This window comes from Numenius arquata, chromosome 5 (genome assembly GCF_964106895.1).
Source record: "Numenius arquata chromosome 5, bNumArq3.hap1.1, whole genome shotgun sequence".
In the NCBI taxonomy this organism is placed as follows: Eukaryota; Metazoa; Chordata; class Aves; order Charadriiformes; family Scolopacidae; genus Numenius; species Numenius arquata.
This window is the reverse complement of record NC_133580.1, coordinates 54,429,917-54,446,146: the sequence shown is the minus strand read 5'-3', so window position 1 is coordinate 54,446,146 and position 16,230 is coordinate 54,429,917. Positions and strand designations below refer to the sequence as shown.

The window sequence follows — 16,230 nt, the reverse complement described above, 5'->3', positions numbered from 1 at the left end:
CCCTAGTCCTACTCACCACACTATTCCTGATACAGGCCAGGATGCTGTTGGCATTATTGGCCACCTGGTATTCCTTGCATACAAAAACATCCAGCATATCTCTTGCTATAGGTTGTATTAGCCAAATACTGGTCAAACACTGGAATGGGCTTTCTAGAGACACGATCAATGCCTGAAGCCTATCAATGTTTAAGAGACATTTGGACAATGCTGTTAATAATATGCTTTAACTTTTGGTTAGCCCTAAAGTGGTCAGGCAGTTGGACTAGGTGATTGTTGCATGTCCCTTCCAAGTGAACTATTTTATCCTGATTTAGCCCTTATTGCAGTTCAGAATGCATCTCAAGAAGTCTTTTAGTGGGTTTTCTTGTCTGTTTTCTCCTTGTAATCACGTCCATGGAGAAGTGTCAGAACTTAATAACAGGTTCTGGTGGAAGGTACATCATAGGATCCTCGAGGTTTTTCTTAAAATTGGTGGTAGCAAGTGTAGGACTTGGACCGTTAGTTGATGGAGCCATATTAATCTGGGTATCTAAGTGGATCAGCAGTATGATGAAATAATCTGTTAAGGAAGGCAAGAGAGAAACACCAAAGGCACAGAAACACTGAAAGCCAGTCTACAGGAGGAGCTGTTAGACGAGTGTTGCTGTCTGGTTGCTTCAGTGGTTAGAGAAAAAACAGGCTTCCTGTTGTTTGTAACTAAATTCGGTACATATTCCCATCCATTATCTTTTAGTTTCTTCCTAAGGAAACCAAAATTGTGAATTCTGAATGATTGCTTAATTATTCAAGTGAATAAAGAAAGAGGGATAACTGTATGTCCTATTATCATGGAGCTTGCTCTAAAAATAAACCGTTTAGAAAAATGAGGTATTTATAGTTCTTTATTAGTATTCCTGTACAAGCGATTACTATTACAAAACTTATTTCTGTTCCCCACAAAATGAAGTGATAATGGACTATGGTATTTAGGTACTATATAATTCACACTAAATAGTATTTCATTCTACAAACGGTGTTGTCATATAAAAAGGGCTTATAGAGAAAGTGAAATAGTGCTTACTAGAAAATAGATCCACATAATGACACTGCTATATGTTTTAAGATAAAACTGGGTGATACTAAAGAATTTATTTGTATCTTGCTTTACAGGTTCAAGGTTTGTGGAAATTATTTTGCACATTAGAGCTTCCACTTATCAAAATTCTGGCAGGTATGAAAATTCAGTTCAAAATATGAATCTTCCCTATTTTCGCACAGCTGCTGACTATACTCAAGTAGAATGTCATACCTCAGAATACTGAATGTTATCTCATAACAGCTGTGTGAGTTTGAGATTCCATTTTACAGTCTAAGAAGCATGTAAAATCGAATTTGTCAGTTGTAAGTGTTCTCAGTATATAATTGTATTCACAGTGATGGAAACACACAAAATACATGTGAACAAACAAGAACTGAAAAAAACATCAGAGATTCTGGGGGTAAATTTTGTCTTTATTTTTTCTTTTGGATATTGTATAACACTGCTCTGCTTTTACTGAGGATAACTGATTAAAAAGAGGAGGAATCTTCTTGTTTTGTTATGTTTTACATGACAGTTTGGGTTTTCTAGTATTTTTATTATTATAAATATAGCTAATGATATTTATGTTTTAGGATACTTCCATGTCTATTTAGGCAAGCAAACAGACTTTTGCTTCACTAGCCTTGCCCTGGAACTGAGATTGCTTTGCAAAATGCACAGGTCCCTCTGGGTTATGCATAGTAGAGTAAAAATTGTAATGACTCTTCCTGAACCTACAGTTATCAGTAACCATCTTCCTGAGAAGAGACAGATGTTTCTGTCTTTCTCTTTGTAAATAAAACAGTCTTTACAATTTATATGTTCTGAGAGTTCAAAGTTTGCTATTTCCCCATTGATAAAAATAGCTACAAGAGAATCCTATTTTATATCATAAAATCTGACCAAATAATCATAGTGGTCTGACAGATTGTTAATTTGCTGGGATGATTTGCATAGCTCTGTTTCTCAGAGATCTCGATAGTCCTCAGTAACCTAAATTATTTTCCTACAAATTTTGATCCTTTTTACTGCGGTAAATCCCCTTCTCGAATAATGAAGAAATACAGATTAAAGAGTAAATAAGCAATTTACGAAACCAAGCATAGCCAGCAATGATTACACATTAGCAAATACCCTATTTTTAAATAGAGGTCCAATATACTTGTTAACCTGGGAAGGTGTCGATTTTGGAGAAAATAATAATGTAAACAGAATAATTCTGATGTACTAATTTATAGTTGCAACTCAAAGAGCTTGAACAGGAAGCTCATCAGGTTGCTGGAGAACGATTCCTTTTGACCAGCAGTAGTCAACTCAGAGAGGTAATATTTATACTGCTATTATTATGTAAATTGTAAATTCTGTACATTGTTATCGATACAGAAGAATTATGAAACATATAAAATTGTCCTTACAACTTCAGAATTCTTTTTCTGCGTTAATTATCTTAGTTTCTGATTTTAATGGAGGACATGTTAATTCTTCATAAATCTGGCAATATTTTATAATCTGTATTTGAATGTATTCGCATAAATTCAGCATTTGATTTTAGTAAATATGCTACTTTTTCAATAGCTCAAAAAAATATTGATCTTTTCAATTCTGTGTTAGTTCTCTTTGCTGTGGTATGCTCTTATTTTCCTTGAAATCTGTTTTCTAGACTTAAGTTCAGGCACCAAATAGTTTTCCTTTCTGTTTAAGCACTTGAAACACTGAAACATTTATCTTACATTTTTTCTCTTACTGTAGGTACTATTTGGAAAGTTGAAACTAGATGCACTGTGTGAGAAACTTCACAGAACTGAAATGCAACAACTTGTGTCCACCTCAGAAGTTGTGGTGAGATGGAGAGGGGTTTTAAAACCATCTGCATAATTTAGCAAAACTTCTAAGTTATGTTCCAGTGAAATTGTCATTTGTCTAAAGTTTTCCTAAAAATCCTGGTTTATTTTTGTATTGTATGAATTGCACTTAATTTACTTATGCCAGAAATAAAAATTGCAGTCCGTGGTGGGGAAAAACAAACTAGCTACTGGAGCTAAACTTTAGCTATAAACCAGGATTAAAAAGTTTAGTACCAGCATGCCTGTATGACCATCTTCCTCAAAGGAGGAAGACTTTCTTACTGGTCAGATTTTGGTTAGATGAAAGAGACCACTGGTGAAAGGAAAGAACATTCATGTAAAATCTGCTGGTGAAGAAAATAGCAACCCAGACTTTCTCTTTGCTCTCAGGAGACTTGAGCTAAAATCATGTCGTCATCTTTTTTTATGGATCCTTGACTCATTCATTCATGCTAGGTAAAAAAGTCTGTAGGAAATTATTTGATACCTGTGGTTTGAATTGGGAGTTGTCAGTTTCTTTGTGTGGTCCAGTGTTTTTCTTGTCTGCATGAATTTTCCTCGGGCTTTTTTTTCTTCCTCTGTGGAGAGGCTTGTCTTCAGTAAGAGTGGTTGCATTTGGAGTCAGAGCTGCAGGATCTTGATAGAATCTTGTTCCCCTAGAGCAATAATGACCAAGCAGTTTAGATACTTTCATATATCTGTACAAGAGATCAAAAGTATCTTTAGATTCAGTGCAATAAATATTGCACATACAAAGCTGCTCTAGTTCTTTTTTCTGTTAGTGTTGGAGCACATAATTTTCAACAATACAGACATTCATGTGAGATCCCATACAAGGGCAGAAACCTGCCAAAAACATTTGTCTAAAAATGGTGAAGTCAAGACAAAACTGCAGACTTCTTGGTAACATAAGGAAAATGTGGATGCCCGTTCCTTTTCATAGAATCGTTTAGGTTGGAAAAGACCTTTAAAATAGAGTACAACCATAAACATAATACTGCGGAGTCCGCTGTTAACCCATGTCCCTAAATGCTGCATCTATACTTCCAGAGATGGTGACTCAACCACTTCTGTGGGCAGCCTGTTCCAGTGCTGTTTTTTTTCTAATATCCAATCTAAACTTCTGGCACAACTTGAGGCCGTTTCCTCCTGTCCTGTCACTTGTTACTTAGGAGAAGAGACCAACCCCCACCTCGCTACAACCTCCTTTCAGTTGTAGAGACCGATAAGGTCTCCCCTCAGCCTCCTTTTCTCCAGGCTAAACAACCTCTACTCCCTCATCTGCTCCTCATAAGTCTTGTGCTCTAGACCCTTCACCAGCTTTGTTGCTCTTCTCTGGACATGCTCCAGCACCTCAATGTCTTTGTTGTAGAAAGGGGTCCAAAATTGAATGCAGTATTCAAGATGTGGCCTCGCTGGTGCTGAGTGCAGGGGGACAATCACTCCCCTAGTCCTGTTGGCCACACTATTTCTGATACAGGCCAGGATGCTGTTGGCCTTCTTGGCCACCTGGGCACACTGCAGGCTCATATTCATCTGGCTGTTGGCCAACATCTTCAGGTCCTTTTCTGCCAGGCAGCTCTCCAGCCACTCTTCCCCAAGCCTGTAGCGCTGCATGGGGTTTTTGTGACCCAAGCACAGAACCTGGCACTTGGACCTGTTGAACCTCAGCCCATCTATCCAGCCTGTCCAGATCCCTCCATAGAGCCATCCTACACTCAAGCAGATCAACAGTTCCACCCAACTTAGTGTTGTTTGCAAACTTACTGAGGGTGTTCTCAGTCCCCATGTCCGGATCATTAATAGATCATTTTGTTAAGATAATAATAGTAATTAATTTCCTTCTTAGAAGAGAAGAAGCCTCTGTGTAGCTACACCTGTTTCTGATTTGCTGCCACAATTCTATTGCCCTAGTTTAATGGGAGTCACAGTACACAACTCATTGCTGAGAATGAATACCTCTGGGAAAGGTAGAAAGGTAGTATTTGTTTCTCTTGTGTGAAAGAGGAAATTCAACTGTTGGGCCAAGTATCTGAACTACCAGAATTAATCTCTGAGGTAATGTCAACAGTATAACCATAAGAAACAGACACTACTCAAGGAGAAGGAGCTTTCACGGATCAAATATGTAATCTTGGAGAGTGACAGGGAGATGGGAGGGGTCAGTGAAGTGGAATGCATGCCATCTTTTTTGTGGGAACATGTTTGTTGCAGTAATCAAAGGAATGTTTTTATCTAGTCCACTACTCTCTTTCCAAGAACTGCTGAGATTTGGTTATTTAGAGAAATGTAGACTGAAACCTTCCAATGGATAAAACCTAGATAGTTAATATGTTGGCTCTCCCTGGTAGCAAAAATATTTTGTCCGTCCAGCTTTGCGAGAAAATTTCTTCCTCCAAAGCTTAGTCTCTTAAGATTGTTAAATAATATAACTTAACAGAAAAGTATACCAGTAATTCACATTCTTTATTTTACAGCTAAGTAAGTTGCAAGATCTTCATCCTTTGCCTAAGATAATTTTAGAATACCGTCAGGTAAGCTGATATTTTTCACATAATGTAGTTGCACTGAAGCAAAAATAGTAAGAAATATAACATATTCACACCTAAATAAATTTAAAAAAAAAATGCTGGCTCTAATGTAAGTTCATTTAAACATTCATTTAAATTTTGAAACTGTATGTATTCTTAAGAGTTTTTAAATCTAATGTTTATACTTCTGTTTTGCACTGTTAGATTATATCTAGCAAACAACTCAGTTGCAAAAACAATTGGAAAACTTCACTGTTAAGTTTGTCTAGAGCTATAAAGCACAGTCGTAGGGCAAAATATTTATTTTTTGGGTTCTGAAGAAATACTCTGCAGAAAGTGAAGGAGATAACTAGTTACGGGCTTTTCTAGGTGACGAGCCTCCTGAAAATCCAAAACAACCAAACATTAAGTCTCAAGCTTAATGTTTGGGTTTTCAGTGGATGAGTTTCCAAGATTTAAAAAAGAAAAAAAAGTGTGGGTTGCTTTTTTTTTTTTTGGTGGGGGTGGATTTTTTTGTGTGTGTGGCTCTTTTTGTGTAGTTTATTGACCTGGGGATACAAGTTGTAAAATAATAAATTCCAATAGTTCATTTACTAGTATGTGCAAAGACCTGGCTTTAGGGTATAACCAAGCACTTACTTAGCTTATGCTAATAGGTCAAGCTATTAGTGAGTATACATCCATTATCTACTAAGATAAAACTGTCTTTTAAAAAAAGTCTACAAAACAATTTAATATACATTTGGAAAATAAGTTCTTTAATTTGAAAAATCTCTTTTATCAATAAGTATTGATACAAGCTCTTATGTAATTTAGGTTCACAAGATGAAATCCACTTATGTGGATGGACTACGAACATGCATGAGAAAGGTAGAAATATAAAAAGTAGCCTGTAAAATATAGTATTTCAAATCATAAAAGCACGTGAAATGATTGCAGTGTTTACAGTTTAAGAACTTTTATATGTAGAAAATTATAAAGTATTTCTTTTTGATTTTGTAGTCCTGATGCAGTCATTTTTTATTACTGATACTTACATTAAATACAACTTAGATGTATGTCTTCATCCTTTTCTTTTGGGGGATTTTTACTTTATGTGACTACAGGGATTTATTTCCTCTACGTGGAATCAGACAGGAACTGTGACTGGCAGACTTTCAGCCAAACATCCAGTAAGTGAGCCTGTTAAAAGATTTACATTTTAATTAGAATTAAAACTTAATATTATTTGTATAAAATATCTAATATTTTTAACATATAAAATGTTCATTTTCTTATCAGCCTAGCAGTTGCCATATTTTATGAAAATGGTGGACAGAAAAGGCTTATTTAAATGGGTGTTTTACTCTAGAACATTTATTCTTATAAATGTTTTCTGTTATTTGCGGATCATAATTTAATATTATTACTTGAAGTTTTCCTGAAGTGGAGGGGTAGCATTGTGAGCCATGCATGCACCCTCTAAACTTCCACTGAATACTTCTTTGTAATAAATTCCTGGTATTTATGAACCACTCCTTGTAAAGGATCGGTGAGCCCTGGAGGGGACCCTGGGGATTATAGAAAAAAAGGAAGCTCTTTTCTTCTGGAATTTGGCTTAAGGCCTCATAGCAGCAAAGGTCTAAGCTGGCTATGCTGTGGCTCTGGAAGTCTTTCCCGATGCTTATATGGCTGTGACACTTGGGCTCTTTGTGCTTCCTCTCTTGTCTTTGGCTATAATGATCTCCATGTACATCCTTGTGGCTGGAATGTGTTTTATTTTACTTTTTTGACTTTTTTAGAGGCTTGGTTGTTTTGGGGTTTTTTGTTTTGGTTTTTTTTTTTGTTTTTTTTTTGCCAAAGTGTCCTTTTTAAGGGTATATTTGAATATATTTTATTGTACCATTTTACTTGGAGTTTAGGAAGCTGACCTTTGACTGTAGGGACTGGTGAGCCCTTTTGTGTTCTTCTTCTGTCGCAGCCCTTAGTTGCGTGAATGAGTGTGCAGAACCTGGTGTCGGAGGAGACAGGGTTGCAGACTGCTTCAGGGGCTCAAGTCAAGGCATAGGTGAGGGAATAGGGAAATGGGCTGCCCAGGGAAGTGGTTGAAGCATCATCCCTGGAGGTATTTAAAAGATGGGGTGACATAGTGCTTAGTGACATGGTTTAGTGATGGTTTTTTATCAGTTAGGTTGATGGTTGGACTAGATGATCTTAAAGGTCCCTTCCAACCTAGACAATTCTATGAATAGCAGTAGAAAAGTAGTGACTCCTTAGCTGTGGAAATGTTCTGGTTGGGTTTAATCATTGCCTTTCTTACCAAAGACCTGACCTCTGGCCCTGTGGGAGAGAGGGAGTAGATGTAGAAGTTTGACTTGTCTCGTGAAGGCTAGAGGGAATCCATGAGGCTATTGTCCTTTTAACTTGTGCCCAGAAGTATTGTCAGTTCTTATCCATGCAGGTTTGACTAATGCTTATCTATCTATGCAGGTACTAGCCTTAAGCTTCATGGGTACAAATGGCATTAGAAGATTTCTGCAGTCTTGGGAAAAAGGCCACAGTCTTCCACAGCTCTATCTAGGAGTAGAGATGTTAGACGTAACTGTTATGTTGTGACCACTTTGCATGGGTGGGCTTATGTGGCTCCTTGCAAGTCCTGACTGATTTGGTGACTTTTGGAGTTCTGACAGAAACCTGTCCTGGGAGGTTCTCATCCTCATTGTATGTGTGACTTCCTTAGCCCTTCTTTTATCAGTCTTGATCAGTTATATCTTCCTACCCTCATGGTACATATTTCCATACAATTTATCATCAAACAATTTATAGGAACTGCTTGTGCTTTTTGCTGAATAAAAAACAGTATCTAGCATTTTGAATTAACAACGGAATGGAGGAGTGTTACTGATGCTTCCGTTTCTCATGCATCCATATGGGGGAAAGTGATGGGAGAGAATGGAAAAGATGATGACGAAGGTCACAGTTTGCTAAATATTCTGATGTGATGCACAGGCATTTACAAGTCAGAGCTGAACAGACAGCTGTCTTGAACAGCCACATATGACACAAGGTGACCTTTGATGCATCATGCTAAAAACGACACAAAATCTACTTTTCTTAAAGGTTGTTTTTCTCCAAAATAATGCTGCTAAAGTTAGCATCCAGGGTTGCCTAAGGCTGCCTTCTCCTTATAAGGAAAAACATTGGCATGGCTTTTTTTTGTGTGAAATGTTTATGGAACTTATACCATCTGTTTCTGAATCATTTATTGATAAAGAAGATATACTGCAGTGCCCAGTCACTTTACTAAGTGTTAAAGGATTGGGAATATTCTGAACAGAAATCATAAATATTGTAGATATTTTTGCAGTTACTATGATGTTATGTAAAACTTTAGCTGAATATTTGCTGAGGTAGTTTATTTTTAACATGCTTTAAGGAGTGATTAAAGTGAAATGTATGTTTAAATCGGATGAAGGGATGATTCAAATAAAGAAAACATCCCATTTGCTGCAGTGGTTGTGGGAGAAGGAGTTCCAAACAAAGGTTTCATCTTTCATTTGTTTTGTAAAGGTAATGGATCTGTCTGTCCCCTTTCTGTTAAATGGAGTCCAGGAGGGATTTACTCATAGGTTTAAGGGGACATGACCAGACTTTAAGTACAGAGCAGGATTTCTCTTTCAGATAAACTCTTCTGTGATCTTCTTTCAGACAAATCCACATCTGATATATATATGATGTATATTTTTGGTGTTATGTGGGTTTCTCCCAATAGATAAACTTATTCACATGAATTTTTATGACTTCTGTGTTGCAGCAATTTAGAACAGGTCTCTTCGTAGAACTTCAGTGGCTCTCCCTTTATATATCTATTTTAGTTTAACTGTGTACTCCATTTCTTCTCATTTTGTTTCTTCTACAATGTGTGCTGCATAATTAATACATTTTTCATAAATAACAGTGTTATAGAATAATATAGTACGTCATTAAACAGGGACACATTTGATACTGTAGTCTTCTGCTATAGTATTGTAACTGTCTATTTGCTACTCCCTGAGAACCTGCATATCTGAAACCTAAAAGTAAATATAAACCCTAAAATTCTTCAGTCAAATTATTTTGTAATATATACATAGGATAGTTATATTTTTCCACTCTGTGATGGACTGCTTATGACTGTTAGGGGACTATTAGGGAAAACTAATTAGATTTATTATTTGAATATGTTATTTTTAATTAATTCTTGTGTAAATATATTAGTCCTGTCTGCATTGGGATGTTCCTTTATTATATTGCTCATAGAAAACTTTCCTATTAAATATATTTATTACATTCATAAAGACTTGTTTATGTTCTCCAAACCTGCCTTGAAATACCACTTTCCAGCCTCTCACTTTTTAGAGCAAAAAGTAAGTCATGACAAAGGTGGAAAGGCATAAAACCAATTAAGATTAAGTGTCTTTCAGAATGAGCAGAAAGAAATCCTAACTCAAGATATAAAGATTGCATATAATTAGGTGTTATAACTTGGTTTAAGATGTAAACTTCAGTGCTAGAATCAGATATTCTGTATTATGGTTTCTTTCCTCCAGGCTTCTGCAACAGAGAGAACTGAAATGCTACTAATGAGTACACTTCTATACTTCAGAAGATAAATCATTATCAGATATCATTAAACTAAAAAGCGTGAAGTAGTGGGCTTCAGGGGGCATTTCCTTCCTTTTAGTAACAAAAAGTCATGCTGAAGATAAATAAAAAATAAATAAATAAAAAAAGCATTCCTATTTCTCCCCAGCTTTTAACAGCTTGTCCAAAAAGGCAAAGAAATAAAATAATTTAACCTGTCAATCAGAGAAGTATATTAGCCTTTGATTTGGAAAGCAGGAATGTAATTTGAAAGAGAAGCTAATTAGAGTATGTTGAATGTCAATGTGCTCAAAGAAGGACCATGAAAAACCTGGAATATTGACTCTACCTCAGTCTCTCCAACAGATATAAGTAATATTTTCTGACAGTGAATGCGTGATAGAGAATTGCATGCTTGTTTATTAGAAAATGTGTGTTACTAATAGTGTTTGGAATATGAATAATAAATTATCTATCTGGTTTTCATTCTAATGGGAGTGACAGTCTCTTGAATTAGAGACCCCTCTGAGCAATTGCCATCAAAAATGAATGTGTTCTGTCAATTAACTTAGCAAACCAGTTTTTCTGATTATCCACACTTATCTGTATTACTTCCCTTCTGCCCTGTCTTCTGGGCTGAATGGACTCATTGTCTCAGAGATAAGACTCAAATGTAGTTTTGGAATAGTTTTGGGATCACTTGTGGACAGTGTGGATGAGATGCTACCTGTTTGTCTCCCTTTCATAACTCTATCCCAGTAGGTTTTACATCCTTGGTGTAGCCATGCACACAGCAAGCAAGATGGACTGTCAGAATCATGCTGTCAGAACTATTGTGACAGCTCTCAAATTTCAGGCATTTTGTCCCAGGCCTCATTAAGGCCACAGGGTGATCTGTGATACTACCAATACTCTTTCAGAAAAAGGTTATAGTCTATAGCCACAATTGGGTTGCAGCACAAACAGGATGTTCTGCGAGGTATTTCAATAGTGGTGAGCTGCTGTGCAAATTTGAAGTGTCCTGGTTTTCTGCAGTCTCTTTCCTTCACATCTTTTAGAAGGCTTTGGCAGCGCTGATGCAGTGTAAGGAGCCAGATGCCGAGTCTGGGAGCTGGGATGTGATCATATCCTTTTTTTTTTTTTTCCCCCCCCCCCCCCCAGAAATGAACCAATGCCTTGGCTGCTTTTGAAACTGCACTGTTAGGAATCTAATTATTGTAAACTTGTTTTCATACACTGTCCTCCTGAAATAAATGTTGACTTAAAATGGACAGACAGTATGGGTTACATTTTCATTGATCTTTGAGTGTGGTTTCTCTTTTTTTTTTTTTTTTTAATATGTTTATTGGAAAGCACTGGGGATGGAGAAGTGTCAGACATTACAGGTTCATATAAAACATCTTGTCAGAAGTCTTCTATATAATGTCATCTAGGCTAAAAATCATTTTTACGTAAGTATACTTGATTGTGGACTGGTAGGTTGTCTTAACAGAGATAGGAATGTCTATGTGTTTTCTTGGACCTTTGCATCAAAGCAATTTGGTGTCACATTTTCTAGTCAGTACAAACAACTGTCACTCATGAGCTGATCTGCTATTAGAGAAAGTTGGAGCGCACATGCCATTTGTTAAGGTTGGTCTGTGTTCCCTGTCCCCTCTTGCATTCAGAATGGATTTTTGTGCCATGTTTCTTTGTTTCTTTTCAGTATATTTATTCTGATACTCTTGAGTCATACGCTAATTATGGCTGCACTAATAGCACTAAAATAGTATCCCATTTATTTTAGAGTTCTGATGTTTTTAGAATCTCTTTTGTTGTTGCTTTATTTATTTAGAAGTATATTTTAGTGAAGGCTTTAGCTTTCTGTATTTTCAGCATTGGAGACAGAAGTTCTCTATTTCCTCTCTTCCTCACTTATCACAGTTTGTTTTATGATAGGGAAATTATACGTAAATAAGTGAGAGTTTAGTTCAGTTGTGTTCATGATGAAAATTTACACTATGTTAGCATTACAACAGGAGATTCTTAGTTATTGGTGTGACAAGTACAGTATTAAAAGTCACTGTTATTCATATCATAACACTCATGTCTGATGCTTCAGAACATATTCATATTGATTTAATACCCACCTGCAGAAGTAAGGCTTCTGCATCATAGACCTCTATTCTCTTAGCATCTCGAGTACACATAGTACCCTTTTCTAGGATATATACATGTCTTTGGTATTCTCTGTAGTAATGCTCCTGATTTGTATAAATTCATTAATCTCATGGTGTGTGGTGTATCCAATACATGAACTATGCTTTATAGCATAATCTTTTCCATTTGGCTCAGTGAAGCTTGGAACATCATCTGCGCTGTATTTCTGTAGTAACTAGAGCAGTTCAATCATGTATATAACTTCTCTTCTATTTGGAATTATCTTTGTATGTATAATTGTTTTGTGTGTTATTTAAAGAAAAATAATGTGTAGCCAATATAAATATGCTTCTATGCAGTAATCAACATGCAAAATGCTTGCATTTTATTTATGCAGGATAAAATAGGGAGTCTGTCATTCATTCTTCTACAAACTTAACATAAGCACAGAAATATATAGACCAATTACAATTAACAACTCAAAAATGAACTTAGAATAATATCAACTAAAGTATTTTTAGCACATTATGAAATATTGACTGTGGAGGCTGAATTCCTCCTTTACGCTCTTTCAGTTTCTGGCAAAAAGTTCCTCAGAAGCTTAGACTTGTAGAAATGTGAGAAAAAAAGTTCCTGTAAAACTTTCCTGTACTAGAGAGATGATGGCAATGCATACTTCCACTTGTTTGATTAAAATTCAAAGATACTATATTTCAATACACTAAGTATAAATTAAATTGTCAGCACTTGAGTGCCTACTGCTGTTGAGTGGGCTTTGTTAAGGTAGTTGGTTATATGCTGATTCATTTTATCCTTTGAATGACCTTTGCCAGCAATGTTTTGGGAATGTTGCAGGTAGAAGCCAAAATCAGGCACTGATCATGCTTTAGAAATCCATGCTCGAATATAGTTAGTGCTACTGCCAGGTTATTTTTCTCTAATATAAGTGTGACTGGAGCACATAGCTAACAAGAAACAAAATTGGCATCATCTTTGATCAAAAAAAGTAGGTTGTTTTAGCTATGTAGCTTTGACTACCTTACAAATTAAAAGGTGTTTTAAAGTGAAGTAATTATAGTAATATCTATAACTTAGATATTCTGAAACATAATGTTACAGAAGTTAATCTATACGCTGTGTTGTGTCTTTTGGAATTTCATTAAGTCTGATTCCGTGTAATTCTAGCACAGTTTAAGAGCAATGTTAGCATGGTATTTTGGTTACAAGAAACAAGTAGTGCAATTCACTTGTAGTATATCAAAATCTTTGTTCTGCTGCTTATCCATACAAATGTCAAGTCCCGGCAGAGCAGTTTTCTTATGCTTGAGACTGGCATATGCTATCGTCCCCTCAAGTCTCAACGTGGTCACAGTCGTTCAACCTCTGTACTGAGGATTTTAATAGAGCCCATGTCCTACTGAGTTCATTTTTACTGTCTTCATCTACAAGACAGTTGCTCAGGTTGAATCTTCAGCAATGTGCAGAAATGCATGCATGATCTTTATATCAGTTTAAATATTTGTGTACGTATTTGTTATGAGGTTGTCTGTTGGCGCCTTGTGAGTTGATTAAGATTTTTAGAAATTCTTCTTGAAGTTTTTTTTTTTATTCTTCATATGAAGTATTCCATTAGTCGGATTTTTAGATATACGCTTTTAGGAAATACTCAAAGCTTAGAGGCTTATGTTCCGAGAGGACAATTAATAAAAATCTCAGGCACACAAATTATGACTTGTCTTACAAGCTCTCAAAACTGAGGGATGTCAGCATATTCCTCTAATGACTGAATTCCTTTTTGCAAGGACAAAATATCTGATCTCAGCATAGGTTATATTATATTTTAACATAACAAAAGTCTTTAAATAGTTTATTTTGCTGTACAGTGTTCTTCTACTGTACACTGTTCTTCTCCCATTCTGTGTCTTGATCAGCAAAAATTACTTTGAAAAAACTGGGAGTTCTGACAAGACAAAAAATGGAGGAGACAGAAACTAAGAATGTTAAAAAGAGAATGGATTATAGGGGAAGATCAAAAGTTAGATACAGCAAAAGGAATTTCTTGTCTCAATTGTCCAGTTGACAGACAGTACTGATTTTCAAAAGCTTTGTCATTGACATCACAAAGAATTTCAGAAAAATTATCTCTGTAGTTCTACATCCCTATTACATCCCGCTTTCTCTGCTGATGATTCTTTTTTTCTGTGTCAGTGAGTGGAAATTTGCCAATTCTTTATTTCCTCAGCATCCTTTCATAAAACCTCAGGAAATTTCACCCAGAGTTATGAAGCTGGGTGCACTGGCTCAGGTTTGGAACAATAACAACAAAAAATAGTGGTTTGTATAAGGGTCACTGAAGATAGATAGATAGAATAGGACAGAGGTCATCTTGCTGACTCCCACGTGGCTTGTTGTCCTTAGTTGTCCTGTACTAACATGATCATTTGCTGGCTGTGACTCTTAGGAATTTATAGTTAAGGACCGCTTCTATCAAAGCAAGAATTGCTCTTTCCTCACTGTGTGCAAAGAAAGAGACATTGGTTATTTAAGTTTCTTTTAACTCCTTCAATCACCCTCATGTTCAGTCTTTTGTAGCCTTTTTAAGAGAAATTCTCTGCTCTAACGTATGCTCAGCAAGCTCCTCAGTATCTGCAACAGTCTTGTTTGAGATGCTAAACTTTACCCTTTTGTAAAATAACCGTTATACCTTTTCTTTAGCAAGTAAATTCCTCCAGTCTGGAAATCTTGTCAGTTTTCATGTATTTAAAGGTCTAGCATTTGTACCGTTGGGCAATATTCCCTTGATACTGTTTACTTTAAAGCTATAATATACAGCTAATATACAACTAGTACAATATTTACTAGCTCCAACTGCCACTCAAAGGATTGTTATCTCTATGCCTTAGCAATGTTTTTTCACCAAAACCAAATCGTCTCTTCTTGGAGTTCATCCCAGAGTTGCTTCCTGTCTCAATGAACATTAGTTTAACAGAGCTTATGTTCTAAGTATAATTTTCTTTCAGGAAAATGAAATGAAATAAGTAATTGAATTTAGCCAGTTTATATATGGGAAACAAAAGCAGTCTTTATCTCTTTGAAAGATGAGTAGAACTGTGTATATACAAACTCCCTTGCTGTGCAAAGGTGAGTAATCTGTCAGTAAATAACCACGCATCTTGGCTGAACCCATGATTTGACAAAATAATTTGTCCCAGAACATGTCAAACTAATAAGTTAGTAAAATAAAATATTTTTTGTTATTTTAAAAATTACTTATTGAGTCCTTTCTCATGTGCTCCTACACCATTATTACCTGATGTCATTGCCAGGTATAAATTTCAAAGAATATGGCAGAAAGGATTAGTAATAGGAAATCAAATACATTATTCTTACAGCCAACTCTCTAAAGTAAGAAGTCAGTATTTTTGGTTGCCCTTTTCTTCTTCTCTCGTATTCACTTTGAAAGCTGCTTAAACTTGTGGGAAGGTGATGGATTACTTCCAAGTCTCCCACTTGACTGACATCTAAAGCCTTGATAATTCTGTGCTGCTGGGTAAGGCATGAGGGGAGTGCATTACCTTTGAATGATTGTTCACTGCTGAAAAACAGTAACTAGTACCAAAAGTGAAGAAATCCTTTCCCAGAAGTCTGTATGATTCTGTGGTTTTTTGACAATGAAAACAGATGTCTTTAATTTTTAACTAGCCACTAGGTGGCAATTGCAGACAAGTCAAGATTTGCTTAGGGGTGCCTGTACACACACATACCAGGCTGGTATTGCTATGGTGATCTTGTTCATTTTCATATTTTCTGTATTTATTGAGCTACATGCTGTATTTTAAAAAATAGATCTTCAGACTCTCTTGAAATTGTCTCATATAGAAGTCACAGAAAATAACTGTTTATTCCTTTACAATAATAAATAAATGCTGCTATGGACAGTGATTAATACAGCAATTTTCCAAAAGAGAAATCATGAAGTGTTTTGGGTTTTTTTTATTTCTGCTGTGTAGTTTCTCATAAGTGAGTTGCCACCAACTTTGGAGGTACCAGA

At 35.9% G+C, this 16,230-nt stretch overlaps 1 protein-coding gene across 1 annotated transcript in view; it reads left to right on the top strand.

Moving 5' to 3' along the window:
- Positions 1-16,230, top strand: part of POLN (DNA polymerase nu) — a 102,031-nt gene that overhangs the window by 19,399 nt on the left and 66,402 nt on the right. Inside the window, exons 8-14 of the mRNA XM_074147885.1 lie at positions 1,153-1,213; positions 1,417-1,481; positions 2,302-2,385; positions 2,813-2,902; positions 5,385-5,441; positions 6,255-6,308; positions 6,545-6,610. Coding sequence (XP_074003986.1) covers positions 1,153-1,213; positions 1,417-1,481; positions 2,302-2,385; positions 2,813-2,902; positions 5,385-5,441; positions 6,255-6,308; positions 6,545-6,610 — 477 coding nt within the window. The remainder of the gene's footprint in view (positions 1-1,152; positions 1,214-1,416; positions 1,482-2,301; positions 2,386-2,812; positions 2,903-5,384; positions 5,442-6,254; positions 6,309-6,544; positions 6,611-16,230) is intronic.